The sequence below is a fragment of the Dromiciops gliroides genome, chromosome 2 (genome assembly GCF_019393635.1).
Source record: "Dromiciops gliroides isolate mDroGli1 chromosome 2, mDroGli1.pri, whole genome shotgun sequence".
In the NCBI taxonomy this organism is placed as follows: Eukaryota; Metazoa; Chordata; class Mammalia; order Microbiotheria; family Microbiotheriidae; genus Dromiciops; species Dromiciops gliroides.
The window spans coordinates 142120576-142142795 of record NC_057862.1 but is presented as its reverse complement, the minus strand read 5'-3'; the positions used below and the strand labels follow the sequence as shown (position 1 = coordinate 142142795).

General features: G+C 39.1%; 1 protein-coding gene across 4 annotated transcripts in view; it reads left to right on the top strand.

Annotated features, from left to right (window-relative positions):
- The first annotated feature begins 724 nt into the window (after window positions 1-724).
- The window catches only part of BNIP2 (BCL2 interacting protein 2), a 31555-nt gene continuing 10059 nt past the window's right edge, over window positions 725-22220 (top strand). The window contains exons 1-5 of one of the 4 annotated variants that reach the window (XM_043985782.1): window positions 725-1057; window positions 11723-11829; window positions 12446-12513; window positions 16823-16999; window positions 19078-19224. In XM_043985782.1, the coding sequence (XP_043841717.1) occupies window positions 845-1057; window positions 11723-11829; window positions 12446-12513; window positions 16823-16999; window positions 19078-19224 (712 nt within the window). In that variant the 5' untranslated portion in view covers window positions 725-844. Of the gene's footprint in view, window positions 1062-11722; window positions 11830-12445; window positions 12514-16822; window positions 17000-19047; window positions 19225-22220 lie in introns of all 4 variants that reach the window. The other 3 variants (XM_043985781.1, XM_043985783.1, XM_043985784.1) reach the window with 3 other exon arrangements.

Here is a 22220-nt window from a genome sequence, read left to right as displayed (position 1 = left end):
AACCCTAGTGCAATGGAGTTAGAGATTTTTATTCGTTTTCTTGCACAAAATAATTACAAAAAAAAAAAAGACAGTCCCTAAACTGAAGGCACTTACAATGAAATAGACAAGGAAAGCAAGCTAGGGGACTGTAGTTGATAAGAGTTCCTTGCCTGGAGTCAGAAGTCCTGAGTACAAATCCAACCGCAGACACTTACAGTGTGACCCTGGGCAAGTCACTCAACCTCATCTTACCTCAATTTTCTTATCTCTAAAATGTATAGAATAATAGCGCCTAACTCCCAGGGTTATTGAGAGGATAAAATATTTTTTTAAGTACTTTTTGTAAAATGCTTTGCAAACCTTCAAGTGCTGTGTAAATGCAGGATGTTGCTATTATTGTTAATTCAAATTTATTATTAATTCAAAACCTAACTTGTGCTCATTTTACAAACTTTAGTGATAACCATGGTAATTTGATTTATGTCCAAGGGGGAGCCTTAGGGGAATAGTTTTAGTCTTCAAGTAGTCTGAGTCCAAGGGCACTGGTATGGGACATTTTTAGGGAAATTTGGTCGAGCAGCAACAGTTCCCACTGATAATCTTGTAGAAGCCACCAAGGCGAATCCCTCATCTCAACAAGCATACCTTCGCAGACTGCGCGTGCGCACACCTTCTCACCCGCTACCCTGGCAACCGGACGAGAAAGCCGAGCCTCGGTGTCAACAACGCACGCGCGAGACTGGGCGGACGTTACAGAGGTGGAGTTTCCTCTCGTTTCCTTCCTTCCTTCCTTTAAAGCTGGGCACCACAGCCTGGCTCGCCTAGTTCGCCTCACCCCAGTCCAGGCGAGGGAAGTGGAGCGATGTTGTCACTTCCGTTAAAACCCCCATCTACATCCAGGTCAGCGCTCTTGCCGCTGCCGCTGCCGCTGCGGCTGGGGGACCTGGCAGGGGTCTCCGCCGCCGACCGAGGGGCTCTGGTGGAGCCCCCCTCACGGCCCAGCTCTGGGCCGGTCTGCCCCACTTCGCCGGCCTGGAGGGGCGAAGAGGACAAGGAGGCGGAGGCTTCCTCTCGGGTAGGTGCGAGCTGGGCAGGGCTGGGGCTGGGGCTGGGGCTGGGGCTGGGGCTGGGGCTGGGGCTGGGGCTGGGGCTGGGGCTGGGGCTGGGGCTGGGGCGGGCTGGGCTGGGCCGGGCCGGGCCGGGCCGGGCCGGGGCGGCCAGCTCTGTGCTCCGCGGGGCAGCTCCGGATCGGGCCGGGCCGGGCATGGGAGCTGCGCACACCGGCAGCCCGGGGAGCGGGGCGGGCGGGGCGGGGCCGGCTCGGAATTACCTCTGCTAGGGGGCAGATAATTGGAGTCCAGACTCTCCTGGCTTGTACTTCTGTTTGCTGTTGGGGTTGGGGGTTAGGGGTAGCCGCACAGGGAGGAGCGCCCTGTCTCTCAGCATCCCGGGTCTTGGTGCTAGAGCTGGGCATGTCGTATGTTGACAGGATGGTTTTGCCCCACAAAGCAATCCCCCAAGTTTCCTAGGAGCCTTGTACTCTCAGGGAATAGCTTCAGAACGGGCGTTCATAATCAGTGCCTATGGGGCAGCTAGGTGGCGCAGTGGATAGAACACCGGTCCTGGATTCAGGAGGACCTGAGTTCAAATGCTGCCTCAGACACACTTACTAGCTGTGTGACCCTGGGCAAGTCACTTAACCTTCATTGCTCTGCCAAAAAAAAAAAAGGCAAAATCAGTGTCTTACTAGCAATGTCAAGCAGGAGATGGCCACGATAATACGAAAAATGGTACCGAACCCTTTCTAGGAGCTTACATAGCCGCCATCTTTGTGGCATCCACAATTTTATGGGAAACTTGACGCAAAAATGAATGGCCCACGTTCCCAAGATGAGCTCCTTGAGAAAGTGCTTTAGGTACAGACCTTTTCGGAAATGTTAAGTTGACTCAAGTAAATTCCCATCTGTGCCTGAAGGCTTAGACACTGAATCACCTTTTCTGTCCCCCCTCCCCCTTTTCATTCCAGAATCATAGTTCCTGAAGGTTTACTTTTAAGCTGTTAGCAAATTAAGGAGTTAGAAGCAAAGCTACCCTGTAGTCTTTTATTTATCTTTCAAATCTTACACCTTTTTCTCCAGTCCTTTGAGGCAGCTGGTGGCACAGTGGATGGAACTGAGCCTAGAGTCAGAAAGACCCGAGTTCAAATTCGTCTTCAGAAATTTACTAGCTCTGTGTGATCTTAGGCAAATTAACTAATGCTTCAGTCAGTTTGTTCATTTGTAAAATTGGGTTAATATAAGCACTTACCTCCAAGGGTTGTTGGGAGGGTCTAATGAAGTATTTGTAAAAAAGTGTTTAGTTCTATGCCTGCCCTATAGTAGGTGCTGTAAAGTTGTCCTTTAATGTTACCAAAATTGTTGACTTTAAGGTGGGGAAACCTGAAAATATTAAAGATGATGACACTCTTGTCTGAACATGTCTTGTTTGCCCACCATGTAATTTATTTAAACATACAGAACTATTATCAAAGTGTATCCTAGCAGTTATGACTAAACTTTAGTAAGAATGGATTTCAATTTAAGCAATTTTGAATATCCAAGCATACCTTTTTGCCACTAATGGTGCTAACCTGTAGCAATTACAATATAGTTCGGAACTAAAATGAAATTGTAACATTTATCTCCAGCTTTAACAAAACTCCCTCATCCCACATATCCAGATTATTTCAAAAGTTTTGGTTCTACCTCCAAATCAGCTGGCACTTATTAGTACTTGATGTGTGTCTAGCACTATCTTAAGTACTAGGAATAAAAAGGCAAAAAACAGTCCCTACCCTTGAGGAGCATGCATTCTGACTGGATATTTCATGCAAACAGTTCAAGTGCATACAAGGTATAAAGAGTAATTGTATTCCCAAAGAGATCATAAAAAAGGGAAAAGGACCCACATGTACAAAAATATTTATAGCTGCTCTTTTTGTGGTGGCAAGGAATTGGAAATTGGGGGACTGCCCATCAATTGGGGAATGGCTGAACAAGTTGTGGTATATGAATGTAATGGAATTCTTTTGTGCTGTAAGAAACGATGAGCAAGAGGAGTTCAGAGAAACCTGGAAGGACTTGCATGAACTGATGTTGAGTGAGATGAGTAGAACCAGAACATTGTACACAGTATCATCAACATTATGTGTTGATCAACTGTGATAGACTTGATTCTTCTCAGCAATACAACAGTACCAGGATGGCTCCAAAGGACTGATGATGGAAAAGGCTCTCCAAATCCAGAAGGAAAAAAAAAACCTGTGGAATGTGCATGCAGATTGAATCATACTATTTCTTTTGGTTTTGGTGCTGTTGTTTTTCTTTTTTTTTTTTTCCCCAAGTGAGGCAATTGGGGTTAAGTGACTTTCCTAGGGTCACACAGCTAATAAGTGTTAAGTGTCTGAGGTCAGATTTGAACTCAGGTCCTCTTGACTCCAGGGCTGGTGCTCTATCCACTGTGCCACCTAGCTGCCCCTAGTTTTTCCTTTTTGCTATGATTCTTCTCTTATAACATGACTAATGCAGAAATTAATGTTATTGTACATATAAAACCTATATCAGATTACTTGCTGTCTTGGGGAGGGAGGGAAAAATTTGAAATTAGAAATATTATAAAAACAAATGTTGAAAACTATCTCTACATGTAACTGGAAAATAATAAAATACTTTCATAATTAAAAAAAAGAACAAAAAAAAAGAGTAATTGGAATTAATCTCTGAGGGAAAGATGTTTTAACATTTTGAGGGACCAGGAAAGGCCTCTTTTAAGTATGGGAGACAACCAGTGAAAAGGCATTAAGGGCAGCATTAATAGATTATAGAGTACTTTGAGGGGCATAAAATAAAAGACTGAGAAGTAGGAGGGCATCAGGAAGTAATAAGAAGCCAGTATAGTTTACTGAATAGGAGGGGGATATGGTTAGACCTACATTTAGGAAGATAACTTTGGCAACTGAATGGAGGCTGGACTGGACTGGTAATAGACTTTAAGCAGGGAGACCAACCAGAAGGCTATTGAAATAGCCCAGGAGTGGGACTTCTGGGGTGGAGCCAAGATGGTGGAGGAAAGGCAGTAAGCTCTCGAACTCATGATACGATCGCTCCAAAAAACATCCAAATAACACCATAGGACAATGCCTGGAGCAGCAAAGTTCACAGAAGAATGTACTGAAACCAAGAACAGCTTGGAAGGTCAGAAGGAGGGAGCTGCTGTGCTGATACAGGAGTAGAGCCCAACCCCACAGTCATCCTGACACAGATCCAGTGCTATGAATGCCTCACCACAGAAGGAGACCTCCAGAGCCTGTGAATCAGCTGAAGTGCCAGTGTCTTCTGGAACTAAGCTCACAGTCTGGTGAGAGGGCTGAGCCCTGGGCAGGGGGGAGACTACAGGGGTCTATGCTGGTGCTGAGGCAGAACTTGGATTTTTTTACCCTTGCTGAGAACCAGGAGGTAGGCTTGAGTACCAGTGGCCCAGGTCGGGGAGGGGCACAGACTCATTGGAGCTAACAACCACAACACACAAAGGTGCATGATTAGCAAGTTGGTCTGGGGTCATCTATGGACCAGGGAACAGTCTGGGAGTAAAGAACCTGATTCACCTTAAATCATACCACCTGGGACTTCTTAAGCTTGGGATACTGCAGCCTGGAGACAGTGCCCCACTTTAAGGAGCTAAAAGTCAAGTAAAAGAAAGGCAAGATGAGCAAACAGAGAAAGGTGAGGACCATAGAAAGTTTCTTCAGTAACAAAGAAGACCAAGGGGCACCCTCAGAGGAAGATGTCAACATCAGGGCCCCTGTATCTAAAGCTTCCAAGAAAAATATGAACTGGTCTCAGGCTACAGAGGTGCTCAAAAAGGACTTTGAAGATAAAGTTAGAGAGGTAGAGGAAAAAATGGAAAGAGAAATGAGGGTGATGCAGGAAACACATGAGAAAAAAGTCAACAGCTTGAAAAGTCAAATTGGCCAAATAGAAAAGGAGGTACAAAAGCTCTCTGATGAAAATAATTGCCTAAGAATGAGGATTGAACAAATGAAAGCCAGTGACATTATAAGAAACCAAGACACAATAAAGCAAATCCAAATGAATAAAAAAATAGAGGGCAATGTGAAATATCTTCTGGGAAAAACTGGGTCCAGGAGAGCTGGGAGGACATTATGCATAGTGGCAGTAGTATTGTTCAATGAGCAATTGTGAATGACTTGATTACTCTCAGCAATGCAATGATCCAAGACAATCCCAAGGAACTAATGAGGAAGCTTACTATGCACCCCCACAGAAAGAACTGATAAAAAGAATACGTGTGGATTGTACATATATAACCTGGTTGTGATCTTGTGGAGGGGGGAGGAAAGGGAGAGAGGGAGGGAGAAAAATTTGGAACTCTAACTCTTTTTTTTTTTTTTTTTTTTTTGGTGAGGCAATTGGGGTTAAGTGACTTGCCTAGGGTCACACAGCTAGTAAGTGTTAAGTGTCTGAGGCTGGATTTGAACTCAGCTCCTCCTGACTCCAGGGCAGGTGCTCTATCCACTACGCCACCTAGCTGCCCTGGAACTCTAAATCTTATGAAAATGAATGTTGAAAACTACCCTTACATGTAACTGGAAAAAATAAATGTTTGTTGCTAAAAGAAAAGAAAAGAAATAGCCCAGGAGTGAAGTAATAAGAACCTATCCAGTGGCACCTGTATCAGAGGAGGAGAAGGAGACATATCCAAGAGATTTTGTGAAGGTAGAATCAACAAAACTGGTATGGTGGGTGGTTTTGTTCAGTCATGTCTCTCTCCATCTTCTCATCCTCTTTGAGTACTTGCCACATTTTCTCGTGATACACCCAAAAGCTTTAGTGTAGTCAGTGAAGCAGGGGTAGATATTTTTCTGGAATTTTTCCTTGCCTTCTTCATATTCCAGTGAATGTTGGCAGTTTGAAAACCTTCCTGGAGTGTGAAATGAGCACAGTTGTTGAGTAATTTGAACATTCCCCTAGCATTACCCTTTTTTAAGATTGAGATGTAAACTAATGTTTTCCAATCCGGTGGCCACTTGTGTTTTCCAAATTTGCTAGCAGATTGAGTGCAGTACACTCAGTTTATCATCTTTTAGGGTTTTAAATAGCTCACCTACAATTCCATCACCTCCACTAGCCTTATTGTTAGCTATGTTTCCTAAAACTAACTTAGCTTCATTCAAGGGCCCAGGTCAGAATCTTGAGGGATGCCTGTGACCTAAATAAAATATCCAACAAAGGAGGCTGAGGAGGAGCAATCAGACAGGTAGGAGGAAAACCAGGAGAGCAGTTTTATAGTAACGGGATCAAGAGAATCAAGTAGAGGGTGAAAGGAAAAGCTGGTATCCAAAAACTGCCATTAGAATTGGCACTTAAGAGATTTGTTAGTAACTGCCCATTGGAGAAACAGTTTGACTGATGAAAAAAAAGAAAGAAAGAAAGCAAACTGCAGAGTTTTAGAGACCGAAAACAAAATAAATTGAAGATAGATAAGAGGGAAGTCACTAGCATTGGGGGTCATCAATAGAAGATGGGATTTTAGCTAGAATTTGAAGCAATTTTACTTGATGAGGAGGGAAAGTATTTGTAGGCACGAGGGACAACCAGTGAAAATGCCTGCGTTGGTGAATGGGGGGAGTGTCTTCTATGAAACTGTGTAGGTGCCAGAAAGTGTGAGGAGTGGGTAGGGAGCTTGAAAAGTAGAAAGGCAGGAGGGGCCCAGGTTTTGAAGGGATGTGAATGCCAAATCGAACCTTGTATTTGATACTGGAGGTGATAGCCACTGAGTTTTTTGATTGAGGCTGGGAGGGGTGTTGATATGATAAGATGCATTTTTAGGAAGACATTTTTGGCAACTGAGTGGAGGGTGGACTGGAATGAGGAAAGACTTGAAGTGGGGAGACTAACCAGAAAACTACAGCTGTATTCCAGGTGAGAGGTGTTAGGACTTGGATCAGAATAGTGGTAGTGTCAGAGGATAGAAGGTAGGGCATATACCAACAGGCCTTGGCAATAATTTAGGTGTGTTGGGAGTAGAGGGGTAAGAGTGAGGTGTTAAGGATAGCACTAAGGTTGCCAGCCTGGATGACTGGAAGGATACATTCTCTTTATATCTATCTCTGTCTCATGACCTTCCTACAAATTTCTTTCCTGGCTTTATCGTACTCCACTTTTTACACTGTACTGTGTGGTCATACTGACCTTCTGTAAAGGTTTCTGATTACCATGGCCTCATTGAATTTCTAGTTTCCTTCAAAGCTTAGCTCATAGTCCACCTCTTACATGAGGCCTTTTGTGATCATGCCAGCCATCAGATGATCTTGTATATATTATATTTGTCCATTTCATGCCCTTCACTGGAATGTAAGCTCCTTGAGAGCAAGAGGGTTTCATTTATCTTTGTGTGCCTGGCATGGTATAAAAATAAACACTTAAAAAGCACTTGTTGATAGGGGAATAATAATAAGTCACTATGTTGTTTGAGGTCGTACTGTGTGACCCTGGGCAAGTCATTTAACCTCTGCTTGCCTCAGTTTCTTAATTTGTAAAATAAGGATAATAGCATCTACCTTTCAGGGTTGTTATAAAGATAAAAAAGATATTTTAAAGCATCTTGCAAACCATATAAATGCTAAGTTTGATATTATTACAGTACTCTGAATTGGTCTGATCTTATCAGTAATATTAGATTTAGTTTGGTGCCACCCTTTTGTGTAGGTTATGTCCACCCAGACAACTTTTAATCCTTGCCTCTCACACCTTTGCTCAGGCTATTCTTTAGTCCCTGTCCTTGGAATGCTGCCTTGGTCATTTGAATTTCTGTGTATTCTTAAAAGCTCTTTTAAAAATCCTTTCTTGATTCTCCTGGTCAGTAAGGCTCTCCAGCCCTCCCATTACTGTTATAACCTAATACAGTGAGTTATATGAACTCTGGCTATATTTAAAGTGATGCCTTTTTTGTTTTAAAATCATACTCATTTCCAAATATATCCCTCCCTTGCCCAGTAAGACTTCCCATGTAATTTTGAAAACAAGTTCCACAAAGCCAACCAAAAAACAAGGACTGTGATAGTTTTATGTACTGTTCTATGTGTATAGTCCCTCACTTCTACATGGAGGAACATCTCATTTCTCAGGGGGCCAAGCTTGATCATTATAATTACACAGTATTGTTTTGCTTAAATTTTCAATTAAATTGCTATCATTGTGTGTATTGTTTTCCATATGCTGCTTCCTTTGCACTCTATCGATCCACATTAATCTTCCCAAGTTTCTTATGGCATAGTAATTTTAGATTATAGTACATACCAGTTTGTTTATTATCTATTACCCCAAACATTGGTATCTGCTTTGCTTATAGTCCTTTACTACCACAAAAAGGACTACTATGAATATTTTGCTATGTTTCAGACCATTCTGTAATTGATCTCCTTGAGATATATGGTGAGCAAGAGAGTCTTAAGTCACTTTTTTTTTTTAGCATAAATCAAAGTTTCTTTAACAATTGGTCAAAAAAAGCTCTATCGGGGGCAGCTAGGTGGCACAGTGGATAGAGCACTGGCCCTGTATTCAGGAGGACCTGAGTTCAAATCTGGCCTCAGACACTTAACACTTAATAGCTGTGTGACTCCGCACAAGTCATTAACCCCAATTGCCTCACCAAAACAAACAAACAAACAAAAAAAGCTCTATCAACAGTATATCAATTTGCCTGCCATTCTAAGAGTGACGATTTCCATTCTTTATCTTCACCAGTTTTCTGTATAAAGTGAAACCCCACAGTTGTGTTGCTTGCATTTCTCTTACCCATTTGGAGCAGTCTTTCATATATTTAATAGTTTAAAATTCTTTTGAGAACAACTTCTACATATGTTTTGATTACTTAACCATTTCAGAATGACTGTTGGTCCCTTGAGTTCCCTCTTTCCTCTTCCTCATCTATCATTCAGATGCCTTCTGCCACTATCTGCCCTTTTACCCCATCTCACATAATGAAATAGCCTTACCTCCTTATCAAGGCTAACCCCTCTACCTTGGCAAAAAATCCCATTCTATCATATCCTGTCTTTTCCACCAGGTTGTCCCCATGGTCATCCTCACTCTCACTAATTTTCAGTTTTTATTCATCTACTGCCTCATCCTCTGCTGCCTACCTTCTCATGTCTCTCTCATCCTGACACTGGAGATAGACAAAATGAAAAACAGTTCCTTTCTTCAAGGAATGTGCATTCTACTCTGGAGATAAAACATAGATAAGTAGATATTATTACCCTGTAAGGTAGGTACTGTTATTGTCTCAGTTTTACAGATGAGGAACTGGGCCTGGAGTTGGGAAGACCTGAGTTCAAATTTGGTCTCAAATACTTATTAGCTATGTGTCCCTGGGCAAGTCACTAAACCCTGTTTAGTTAGAGAAACTTGAGTTTCTCATCTCTTAAATGAGCTAGAGAAGGAAATGGAAAACAACTCTTATTATCTTTGCCAAGAAAATCCCAAATGTTGCACACTGAGCAACAACACAGATAAGGAAATATGTTGAGAGGTTAAGTGTTTTGAGGCAGGAGAAAACATGGAGGTAGGGAGGATTGGGAAAAAGGTTTTGCAAAATAAATGGCCCTGGAGCAGACCCTTGCAAGAAGCTAGTTATTCTAAGAGGTAATGGGGGAAGTGAGTGCATTTCAGAACGGGGGTGCCAGGGGAGCAAGATATACAGGGACAGGACAACCTCTATTTTTACAAAAAGCGCAAAAGAATGATTGGATGTCAAATTTGGGGAAACAACTCTTAGTCCAGTTTGTCTACAACATAGTATATATGAAGGAAATGTATGAAATAAGTCTAGAAAGGTATTAAGCCAAAAACTGTAGTGGGAGTGGGCTGATAAATCTCACACTGATTTCTTCTGCTTGATTTCCACCAGATTTATGAAATTATCCTCTAAAGAAACTGTCAGGGAAGTTTAATTTATTGGATTGTAAACTTCTTAGGGCCATTTTAATTAATCTTGTTATTCCTGTAATACCTCTCTTTTTTCCTGAACAGAGGGAACCACATTTTCTCAACTATCCCCATAACATAAATCTTCAGTATTTACCTAAGTGTGTCATACCAACACCAGCTATGAATCTGTAGGTTCAGATCAGGTTAATGATGTTAATTTTTTTATTGTTGCGGTCAGCCCTTTTTTTCAAATTTGTAATTATTTAAGAAAAAAGTAGCTAGTAGCAGTAGTTAAATTTGAGAGACAGTAGTGCTTCGATTTCCTTCAAAGTGGCTATACTTTCTTGTTAGCTTCCTGTTATAAAATCTTTTAGATGCTAATATTCCAAGTACAGAACTCTGACCTAAATTGGTTAATCTTGGCTGACTAGTCTACTTCCTTATCTGAAGATTTTTGCAGTGAAATAGCAAAAAATGTTGAATTGTGCTTTTGTCTCTTGGTTTTTACCAACTACAAAATAAACAAAAAAACCCACCACATGGGGGCATCTAGATGGTAATTGGGGGCAACTAGGTGGTGCAGTGGATAAAGCACTGGCCCTGGATTCAGGAGGACCTGTGTTCAAAGCTGGCCTCAGACACTTGACACTTACTAGCTGTGTGATCCTGGGCAAGTCACTTAACCCTCATTGCCCTGCAAAAAACCAAACCAAAACAAACAAAAAACCCCACCACATTAAGAAATGCCCTTTGGGTGCCTAACCCTGACCGAAGATTGTAATCCTGAATAATAGTTTTTGTGCTGTACTCTAAAGAAGCCTCTTTCTCCATGTTCAATTCAGCAAACAGTTAAGTGCTTTCTGTGAATGGGGCTCTCTACTTGGGTATGAGAATACAGGGATAAATCAACATACCTTGCCTTGAGGTTTATAATAAAGTGAAACAGATTGGAAACAAAAGTTAACTGCAACCAAGGAGTAGTTTTTAGAAGGTTGTGCTCAAGAGGCTTGAATTCTGGGACTGGTAAAAGAATTTAGAAAAAGAAAGCACAGGACTTTGGAAACTGGATTGCAGGGTTTGAAGTAGAAAAAAGTCAGTTTTGAGTCTGGGTTGCTGAAATAGGGAAGTTTAGAGGGGGGTAGATTTTGGAGAGATTACAGGTTCTATTGTAGACTTGTTGAGTTCAAGTTATCAGCAGGACATCCAGATGAAAACATTCAGCAGATAGACACATTGAAATTGGAGGAATATTGGGGAGTCGTCCACATAAAGATGGTGACTGAAACAACGCAAAATAGAAGTTCCTTGAGAGACAGTGACTTTTTTGTTTTTGTATTCTTAACTCACTTAATGTTGAATTAAAGTCATGTGAGTTGAGATGTCCTAAGGACAGAAAGAATCTGGGAGTTGTCTACACATTTGGGGTGGAAAGAGGAAGAGAAACCAGTGAAGGGCACTGGAGTACTAAGAGGACAAGTAGAAAACAACATCATGAAAGCCCAAATAGAGGAATACTTCCAGTAGATTTTTGGTATTGTTTTTGTAGGTTAGAGTTGGTAAATATGAATCTTTTCTCCCTGACAGCCTGCTTTGTGACTTTGATCACATCTTGACCTTAGAGAGGTGGCATAATTTATTATTTTTTCAAATTTATTTTTAAGTAGGTGCAACTCTTCAGCAGAGAGAAGGGGAGAATAGAGAAATGAACCAGTTGATCAACCTGACTAATACCGTTTTGTTATCTTTCATAGGTCAGTGGTTCTCTGGATTACCAGGAATCTGTAGTTGATATTGAGGCCAGGCTAAGGATGGAAGGTGTGGAACTTAAGGAAGAATGGCAAGATGAAGATTTCCCAATGTAAGTAGTGCTTCAAGATAAAAAGGAAATTTAACAGTTGTAACATAAATTCTGGCTTGAAAATTAGCTTATTGATAAATGTTGAATTTCTTTAGCTAGGATTTGTGAGGCAGGCATGACTTTTTTAGAAGGGAAGGGATAATTAATTACACTACATTTATGGTAGAAAGAAGGCATTAGCGCTTCATAGCTTACAGTGTACTTTTGCATATATTATTTGACCTTAAAACAGTCCTTTAGTAGATGTTTCAAGTGTTACTATCTTATAGAAGAAAAAATGAGCTCTGAGAAATTACATATTTAAGGGAAACCAAGATGGGAACTTGGGCCTTCTGACCAAATTGTGTTCATTCCACTATACTGTAGCTGTCTGCTTGCTGTAAATAGTTATTTGTGTTGATGAAAAAAGATATTTCATCTCTGCTGTTTTTCTAATCAAGTATATGATCTACATACAGATTAATTTCTTTTCAGTTATTGGCTATAATTACTGTAGCTCAATCCACATTACATATAACTTTTACTTAGTTTCACAGTCATTTTTATTTCAATAAACTACTTTATGTGCACCCTTTGTGATTGAGAAAGAGATAATTTTGGTATCTGTGTCTTCCAGACCCTTACCAGAGGATGACAGCATTGAAGCAGGTGTTTTAACTTCAGCAGGACCAGAACACCAGCCAGGTAAGTATCTCATGCTGGGGATTTATGTGAAATTACCTACACACTTCATTTTCCCTAAGAAAAAGTGTTCAGGGGCGGCTAGGTAGCGCAGTGGATAGAGCACTGGCCCTGGAGTCAGGAGTACCTGAGTTCAAATCCGGCCTCAGACACTTAACACTTACTAGCTGTGTGACCTTGGGCAAGTCACTTAACCCTCATTGCCCCGCAAAAAAAAAAAAATCTAAAGTGAGGCAATTGGGGTTAAGTAAAGCAAGTGCCCAGGGTCACACAGCTAGTAAGTGTCAAGTGTCTGAGGCCAGATTTGAACTCAGGTACTCCTGAATCAAGGGCCGGTGCTTTAACCACTGCGCCACCTAGCTGCCCCTAATTGCCTCACTTTAAAAAAAAAAAAAAAAAAAGGTGTTCAGTCAGTTCAGTTCGATCCAGTAAACATTAGTTAAGTACCTTTTGTTTGCTAAGGACAGTACCAGATACTGGAGATTCAAAGGCACAATGAGAAAGTCTCCAACATGAGAGATGAGGAAAGGATGTGTCCAGTGGAACAGGAATGAAGAAACTAAGGTGGAAGGGAAGAGAGGTCATGGCTGACAACCTATGCAAAAGCATGGAAGTGGGATCTGGAATACAGTTTAGGGAAGCCAGTACAACATGAAATGAGAAGACCATCGGGTTTAGTTAACAAAACATTGCTGCCTTGTTTCTAAAGTATATACAAGTCATTCCCCAATTGAGAAACCGAAAGGATATGAATAGGCATTTTTCAGATTAATAAATCAAAGCTGTCTATTGCCATATGGAAAAAAACCAACAACCCTTTAAATCACTTGATTAGAGAAATGCAAATTAAAACAACTCCTGAGGTACCACCTCACACCTATCAGACTGGCTAAATATGACAAGGAAATGTTGGAGAAGATCTGGAAAAATTGGAACACTAATGCATTGTTGGTGGAGTTGTGAATTGATCCAACCATCCTGGAGAGCAATTTTTGTTTTTAGTTTGGGGTTCCAATTTTTATCCCTCCCTCTCCCCTACCCCCTCCCTGAAGCCATAAGCAATCAGATATGGCTTATACAAGTTACAGTTATGTAAAACAGTACCATATTGGTCATTTTGTACAAGAAAACGAATAAAAAAATGAAAGAAAGTGAAAAATAGCATGCTTTAGTCTGTGTTCCATCAATATCACTTCTTTCTTTGGAGGTGGATAAGTATGTTTCATCAGTAGTCCTTTGGGATTGTCTTGGATCATTGTATTGCTGAATAGTCAAGTCATTCACAGCTCTTCATCAAACAATATTGCTGTCTCTGCACAATGTTCTTTTGGTTCTGCTCACTTCACTATACATTAGTTTGTACAAGTATTTCCCGGCCTTTCTGAAATTATCCAGAAAAAAGAACTGTGGAATCTGAATGCAGATAGAACCATACTATTTCTACTGTTTGTATTTTGAGGTTTTTACCTTTTGTTCTGAATATTTCACAACATGACTAATATGGAAATATGTTTAATGTGATTGTACATATATAATCTATATCAGATTGCATTTTGTCTTGGAGAGAGGGGGAGGGAGAAAAATTTGGAACTCATTCTTATAAAAACAAATATTAAACCATAAAACCTGAAAAAAATACAATTAAGATTGGAAAAAGGGAACAAAACAGAACCATTGCCACACTGGTAAGAAGATCCTTACTACAAGTTGACAAAAAGTAGAGGTAATGAGTAGAACTTTTAAAAATAGGCCTTGAGGGGCAGCTAGATGGCGCAGTGGATAGAGGAGCACCGGCTCTGGATTCAGGAGGACCTGAGTTCAAATCCGGCCTTAGACACTTAACACTTACTAGCTGTGTGACCCTGGGCAAGTCACTTAAGCCCAATTGCCCTGCAAAGAAAAAAAAATAGGCCTTGGGCTATGAAAGGAAGGGACAGGGATGGGGAACACTGGCTTGAGGGGATGGCAAGGTCAAGTGAAGAGTTTGTTTATTAAGATTGGGGAGGAATAGAACCTAATAAGGCTGAGCCAGGAGATTGGGAGAGATTAAAGAGGGCAGGTTTTTAGAGGAGACTGAGGGGTTGGGGTGCAGAGATAAAGGGTTCAAATAAGTTTGGCTTTGGTGAAAAGAAGGTATCAGGAGAACAATCAGAATCTGGATAGGGTAATATAAATTAAATGTATATCAAAATAATAGGAGAGATTTCTGAGTGGTGGCAATAGAGTTTATCAAAGTGTTAGTGCAGAGTAGACCCAATCTTAGATGAAGCCTTGGTAGCAATTTATGTTTTGCTTCTGTTTTCTCCTCTAAGGATAATGACCTTGAGACTAAAAAAGTCAGGAAGGAGAAAAGTGAGTGAAGGGAATCGATAACCAAGATAAGTGAGGAAAAAGTACCTAATTGCCTTTGAGGTTGAATCCCATTGGCCAATTGAACCTTTCTTCTTGGATACTAAAAGAACTGCCAGATAAGGTTTCTGAATTCATGAAAGATAATGAAGAATAATAGAGGTACCATAATACTTTGGTTGTTGGATCATTCTAGTCAACTCTTCATGACCCTATTTGGGGTTTTCTTGACAAAGATTACTGGAGTGGTTTGCCATTTTCTTCAGGTCATTTTACACTTGAAGAACCTGAGGCAGACAGGATTAAGTGACTTGCTCAGGGTGACATAGGTAGTGAATGTCTGAGGCAGAATTTGAATTCAGGAAGATGAGTCCCAGCATTCTCTTCACTGTACCACTTAATTGCCTAGAGAAAGGCAAATTTAGATTTTCCAAAAGTGTAAGAAAGCAAAATCTGCAAAGTAAAGGTTACATAGCATATCAGTTTTAGCATGATACCAGAATACATTATTAGAAAAGAAAGCAACGCCCACAAAGAACAATATGGTTACATCAAGAATAGGTCATGCCAGATAAAAGGTATTTACTTTTTTGACAGGGTTATTTAATTGGTCAGTCTGGGAGAATGCTGTAAATAATTTATCTAGATTTTCGGAAAGCACTTATTTGACATTCATATTGCCCTACTGAACTAGATAATAGTAGAGATAGATGGATTCAGAATTGGTTGAATGAACCAAATCCAACAAGTAGTGATTAGCAATTTGATAAACTTTCACAATGGGACAACCCCAGAGATCTGTGGGTGAGGGAGATGCCCCTGATTGTTTGAGGTATTGTACCATTCTCAGGGGAAGAACAACAGGTTTGAGGGAGGAAATGAGAATTCCAATGGGGATATCCAAGTATATATATGTAGAAATGTGGGTCTGGAATAGGGGAAAGAAGATCAGGAATTATGGTTAGTAATGCAAATTTTGGAGTCATCTAAATAGAGGTGATCATTGAAACTGTTTAATTTTTGCTGAAGAGACAAAGTGACCAAGAGATGTTTAGCATTATTATATGCTACAGAGAGCTCTAGGACTGTGAGATAAAAGGCCATTGAATTTGACTTTAGAATAGTTTTAGTATAGTGGTAGGAACACACATTTTTTTAAGAGGTTAAAGAATGAGTGGCTTAAAAAGATGGCGTTTTAGTACCATAGTTAACTATGGTGTCACTCTCGAGGCCAGACCTGTTACTTTCACCTCCATGGGATTCTGTGGTACCTTGAGGGGGTTGGGAGTTTCTCATCTCTGCCATTGAGTTGAGCCCCTACTATGTCCCTTTCTCCCTCCCCCCCCCCAAACTTATTTTTAGGGGCCCAGCATCACAGTTCCACTTAACCACTTAAAATTTTTTACAAAGGAATATTTAAAACATTTTACCCAATACCTTGACAAATAATCTAATTACCTTCCCCCACCCCCTTTTCTTTGTATTCTTTCTCACATCCATTGCCTTAAGCAAAAATAACCTAGCATATAGTCCTGAGTCCTATTTTTTTTGTTTTCTTGTCTTCATCTTCTCCCATTCTTATTCATTTCAGCTTTCTTCATTTTTTTTCCATCATCCTTCTATACTTTGATTCCACTGATTCCAGTTGGTACTGTAAGATATCTTTTAAATACAAAAGGTGTGATTTAGGAGGCAAAAGCCTATGCTGGGGGTGGGGGGTGGGGGGGAGACCCAAAAATCTTATTGGCTCTTATATTGACAGAACTAAGGCATAAAGTGAAGGGCTAATAGTTTATTTTAAATTAGCATTCTATAAAAACAGTAATGAAAGCATTTAAAACTTTAGTATGCTATAGCCTTCAATCAACAGTTTGTTTTTTAACGAAGCATTGAAGTATGAACTCATTTTCTCTGAACATCTAAGCTAACATTAATGTACTTTACATTTTCGTTTATTTTTCAGGCCCACTAGAAGTAAATGGAAATAAAGTAAGAAAAAAATTAATGGCTCCAGATATTAGTTTAACACTGGATCGGAGTGATGGTTCCATTTTGTCAGATGATTTGGAAGAAAGTGAAGAGATTGACTTGGATTGTTTAGACACTCCATCGGAAAACAGTAATGAGTTTGAATGGGAAGGTAAATATTTTATTATCTTTTGTATTTAAGTATAAATAATGAAGTAATTAAGTAAGTTGGAAGATAAATTTACACACCACATACATTTTCAGCATTTTTTTGGTTAAGATATGTTTTAAGCTATTCTTTTCCCTTGAATATGCACATCTCTGTACCTATATATTTGATTTACCAAAAATCCTTTTGACTTAACTGTTAAATAATAGAAAATGCTTCTAATTAGGCATTAGAAATTTTAATTGGCCTAGGTGGCTTCATCAAACTTTGAGAATATTGTGTGAGTTTTTCTCACAACTGGTTATTTTTATACTTAAAAATAGTTTTCCCTAGGGGCAGCTAGGTGGCACAGTGGATAGAGCACCAGCCCTGGAGTCAGGAGGACCTGAGTTCAAATCTGACCTCAGACACTTAGTACTTACTAGCTGTGTGACCTTGGGCAAGTCACTTAACCCCAATTGCCTCACCAAAAAAAAAAAAATGTTTTCCCGTTGGGGGAGTTGGGTGAGTGTTGGAATATTGATAAGGGGGACTCTTATCAGGTTAGCTAGCTAAGAGGCTTAAAGGTTCATGCTTAGGATAACTGCTATAAAGTGGCCAAAATTGCAATCCTTTGAAACAACCTCATTTCATTTGTATTGATATCTAAATAGGATGGCTGTGAAAGTCTTTTCTTTGAGGAAGATTGTTTTTCCCCATGGCAATAATGTAATCAACAACTTCTTGATCCTTTGAAATTGGGGTGGGGGGAGCAATGAGGGTTAAGTGACTTGCTCAGGGTCACACAGCTAGTATATATCAAGTGCCTGAGGCTGGATTTGAACTCAGGTCCTCCTGAATCCAGGGCTGGTGCTTTATCCACTGTGCCACCTAGCTGCCCCCTCCTTTGAATCTTATATTGTATTTCATATAACCAAAGAAAATCAGTATGTACTGTTTTGATGACTCCCTTTCCCCCAATTAACTACCACCGACAACATTCTTATACAAAAATAAAAAATTTTTAAATGCTATTTTGTGTGTATGTGTGTGGACACCTATTATTGTGTTGGGTAAAAAGGGTTTTAGATCTTTATGGTGGAGAGAAAAAACACTTGTAGTATACTGACTAAAAATTCAGTTAAATTTTTGTGGTCTCGAACCTGCTTATTTTCACATTTGCTACTTGGTGTTCAGGAAGTATTCCCATTTGCAATATTTTACAAAGATGCTGAAACAGGTTTCTGCCTATTTGTTTTGTCTTTTCTTTTAATGCTGCTGCATTCATTTCCTGGAAGGATATTTTCCGTTAACAACTTTGTCTTGGAAACAGACCACTAACACGGTTTTTCCTTTCTACCCTTCCCTTTCTTGCCAACCCACTCAATTTTTTCGGTAAGGACTATGATACTAAAATTTTTAAAAATCACTATTTTAAAAAAATCAACCAAAATGTAATCCAGAAACATAAATTTCATTGAATGATTGGTGCTTATGCTCTGGTTAATGTTAATTTAAAATAGATTATTTGCATGTATATTTCAAAATATCATTAATATATTCATTGCTGCTTCCCCCTAAACTTGTGATCAATTGAGAAATAATCATTGACTAGTTAACCACTTTTTATCTAATGGGTTAAAATTTGGGGAATAATTTGCATGATATAAAAAAAGGAAATTGGGTGTCACTCATTTTGCATAGCCTACAGGAATTGTCAAGGATGATGGGGAATTTTTCCCCTTGTGACTAAAACCTATAAAACTAATATAGGACCAATACTAGAATGTTTTGGTGGTCATGATAGTTTCTCTATTACTAAACTTGAGGGTGTGTATCACACTGATTATAGACAACATAGAATAATAATTAAAGAATACACAAGGAATATTGACTCTGAAAGAAACAAAATCAAAACAAATCAAGGCCCTCCATGTTTAAACTTAGTTTCTGCAGATTGTATTACAAAAATTTACCCAATTAATCCAAGTAGATAGTAAAGTGGTTAACCTAGAAATTGGTTTGATATTGTAAAAATAAAAATTTATGTATCAATAAATTTACTTTGACAGATGATCTTCCAAAACCCAAAACTACTGAAGTAATTAGGAAAGGATCTATTACTGAATACACAGCAGCAGAGGAAAAGGAAGATGGACGACGCTGGCGTATGTTCAGAATTGGAGAGCAGGATCACAGGGTTGACATGAAGGCAATTGAACCCTATAAAAAAGTTATCAGTCATGGAGGTAAGGTCTAATAAAGGTTATTAAACTTTGATGCATTATCAGAACATCAGATGTTATAGAAAGCCTCCTTTTAGTCATGATCTCAAAGAAATACTTTCAAGTAGCATTCTTAATAGAGAACAAAATCTAATAACATTGAAATAAACTTTTTGAAATTTATTATTTTTGTGGGCTTTTTTTTCCATTTCGAGGTACAAATTCTCTCCCACCTGCCTGTCCCTTCCTCACTCACTGAGAAAAAAGCAAAATGATATCAATTATACATGTGATGTCATGTGAAACATTTCCATATTAGCCATGTCACAAAAAAAGTAAAGAAATTATGCTTATTTTTGCCTTCAGATCATCTGTTTTCTCTGGAGGTGGGATAGCATTTTTTCATCGTGAGTCCTTTGGAATTGTTTTGCATCATTGTAGTTATCAGAGTAGCTAAGTCTCTCAGATAATCATCATTACATTATTGCTGTTACTATGAACAATAATCTGGTTCTGTTCACTTCACTTTGCACCAGTTCATATAGGTCTTCCCAGACTTTTCTGAAACTATCCGCTTCATTTTTTTTTTAAGTGTTTAAATTTATTTTAAACTTAAAGCATAAAGGAAAAAAAACAATGCCATGCACACAGCAGAATGTAAGAGGATTCAGGATAAAACAATAAATTTCCATTTCAAGAAAACCAATTTAATAAATACTACACATTGTTTTCAAACTTATCCAGCTTTTCTTTGCTTCCTTATAGATTTTCTTTTTTTCTCTGCTGTGTACTTTTTACTTTTTTCTCTGGTGCCCTTCCCTCCACCTTTTTATTTTTATATATATATATATATATATATATATATATATATATATATATATAAATATTACTTCATTATCTAATAACTTTTAGCAGAATGTAGTTTCCTGATTATCTTTTAGGACTGTTTGCTTTTGCTTTGTCTGAGATTGGGACTGCTACTCCTGCATTTTTCACTTCAGTTGAAATATAATAGATTCTGCTACATCTCCTTTAACTCTATGGATATATCTTTCTAATGTGTCTCAAATAACGTTTTTGAATTCTGATTTCTAATCCATACTATTGATTTCTGTTTTACGGGTGAATTCATTCCGTTCACATTTATGGTTACTGTGTATTTCCCTCCATCACATTTTCCTCTGTTTATTCTCTTTTACCTTTGACTACTTCCTCCCTTAATCTGCCCTCCCTTTAACTGTTTTTACCCCCCTTATACCCTTTCCTTCTTGCTTTCATGTTAAGTAGGGTAGATTTCCATACCCAACTGAGTGTGTATATTCTTTCTCTTTGAACCATTTCTGAGTGAGGTTTAAGCATTGCCTACCACACTTCTCCCTCCATTTTTCCCCACACCCTAAAAGTTCTTTTTTGTGTACCTCTTAGGTAAGAACTTTATCCATTCTTCCTCTCCCTTCCTCCTCCCTCCAATGTAGCACTCTTTCAAATTTTTTTTTATCTTTCTGACATAATCAACTCACAGCCCTTTATATATACTCCTTTTAACTCCCCTCCTAATGATTCATAGGTATTACATGTATCTTCCCATAGGAATGTAAGCAGTTCCTTCAGATTTCTTTCCTGTTTACTGTTTTTGTGCTTCTCTTGAATCTTGGATTTGAGAATCAAATAATCTTTTCAACTCTGGTCTTTTAAAAAATGTTTAAATCTTTTATTTCATTCTTCTTTTCCCTGAAGGATTATACTGTTTTGCTGGGTAAGATTGTAATCCTAGCTCTTGTGCCTTCTAGAATATCACTCCCAAGTCCTTTCTTCTTTTAATGTGGAAGCTGCTAAGTTTTGTGAGATCCTGATTGTAGCTCTACAGTCTTTGAATGGTTTCTTTCTGACTGCTTGCAATATTTTCTTTATGTGGAAGCTGTATTCCATTGTTATTTCTTGAAATATGTTTAGGCTCAGGGCAGCCAGGTGGTGTAGTGGATAGAGCACCGGCCCTGGATTCAGGAGGACCTGAGTTCATATCCGGCCTCAGACCCTTGACACTTACTAGCTGTGTGACCCTGGGCAAGTCACTCAACCCCAGTTGCCTCACCAAAAAAAAAAAAGAGAGAGAGAAAGAAAGAAAAGAAATATGTTTAGGCTCTTTTTATGACTTCCAAGTTGTCTAGTAATTCTTAAATTATCTCAGTCTGATCCTTTTTCAAGACTCAGTTATTTCTCTGAGATATTTTACATTTTCTTCTGTTTTTGCATTCTTTTGACTTTGTTTTAGTGTTTCTTGATGTCTCAAAATTATCTTCTACTTGCCTGTTTCTAATGTTTAAGAAATTATAATTTTCTTGCATCACTCTTATTTCTTTTCCTAATGTTTACTCTGCCACCTATATCTTTCATTCACTTTTCAAAGGAATTGTTGGGCTTGTGTCCAATTAACACTTTTTTCCTTTTAGACTTAGTTGTGGCTTTTTTCACATCTCCTGAGTTTGTGTCTTGGTTTTCTCTGACAGTGGAGTAACTTTATGGTTGTTTTTTGGGGGGGGGGGGGGGTTTGTCATTTTCTGACTATTTCTTGACTTTTAATTTAATGTTAAAATTCACCCATGGGTGGGGAGGCACTATCCCCAAGATCCAAGCTTTTTTCATACTGCTGTTTTCAGAGCTAGTTCTGGTAGTCTTTTAAGTTTTTATTACTTCCAAGGTAGTAAGATCTAAGGAGAGGTGTGGTCACTGTTCTCCTGGTCTTTACCTAGGAAAGGTCTCTGCTCTTCCGTTAGCTGCAAGTGCTAGTTAGTGCTCCTTCTTTTGACTCTGGAACTGTGCCCAGGGTGGGTGATCCTTATGACTGAGCACTCCTCTCTGCAGTGGAACTGTGACCTAAAACTGCTTATGAGCAGTAGAGGTGCCAATCAGCACTTTTTGTAGGGCTTTTGTTTCCCCATATTTTCATAGATTTTAAAAAATTTTATTCTAAGGAGTGTTCTTTTATAAATCAATATTTTAATAATACTTTTTTGATATTT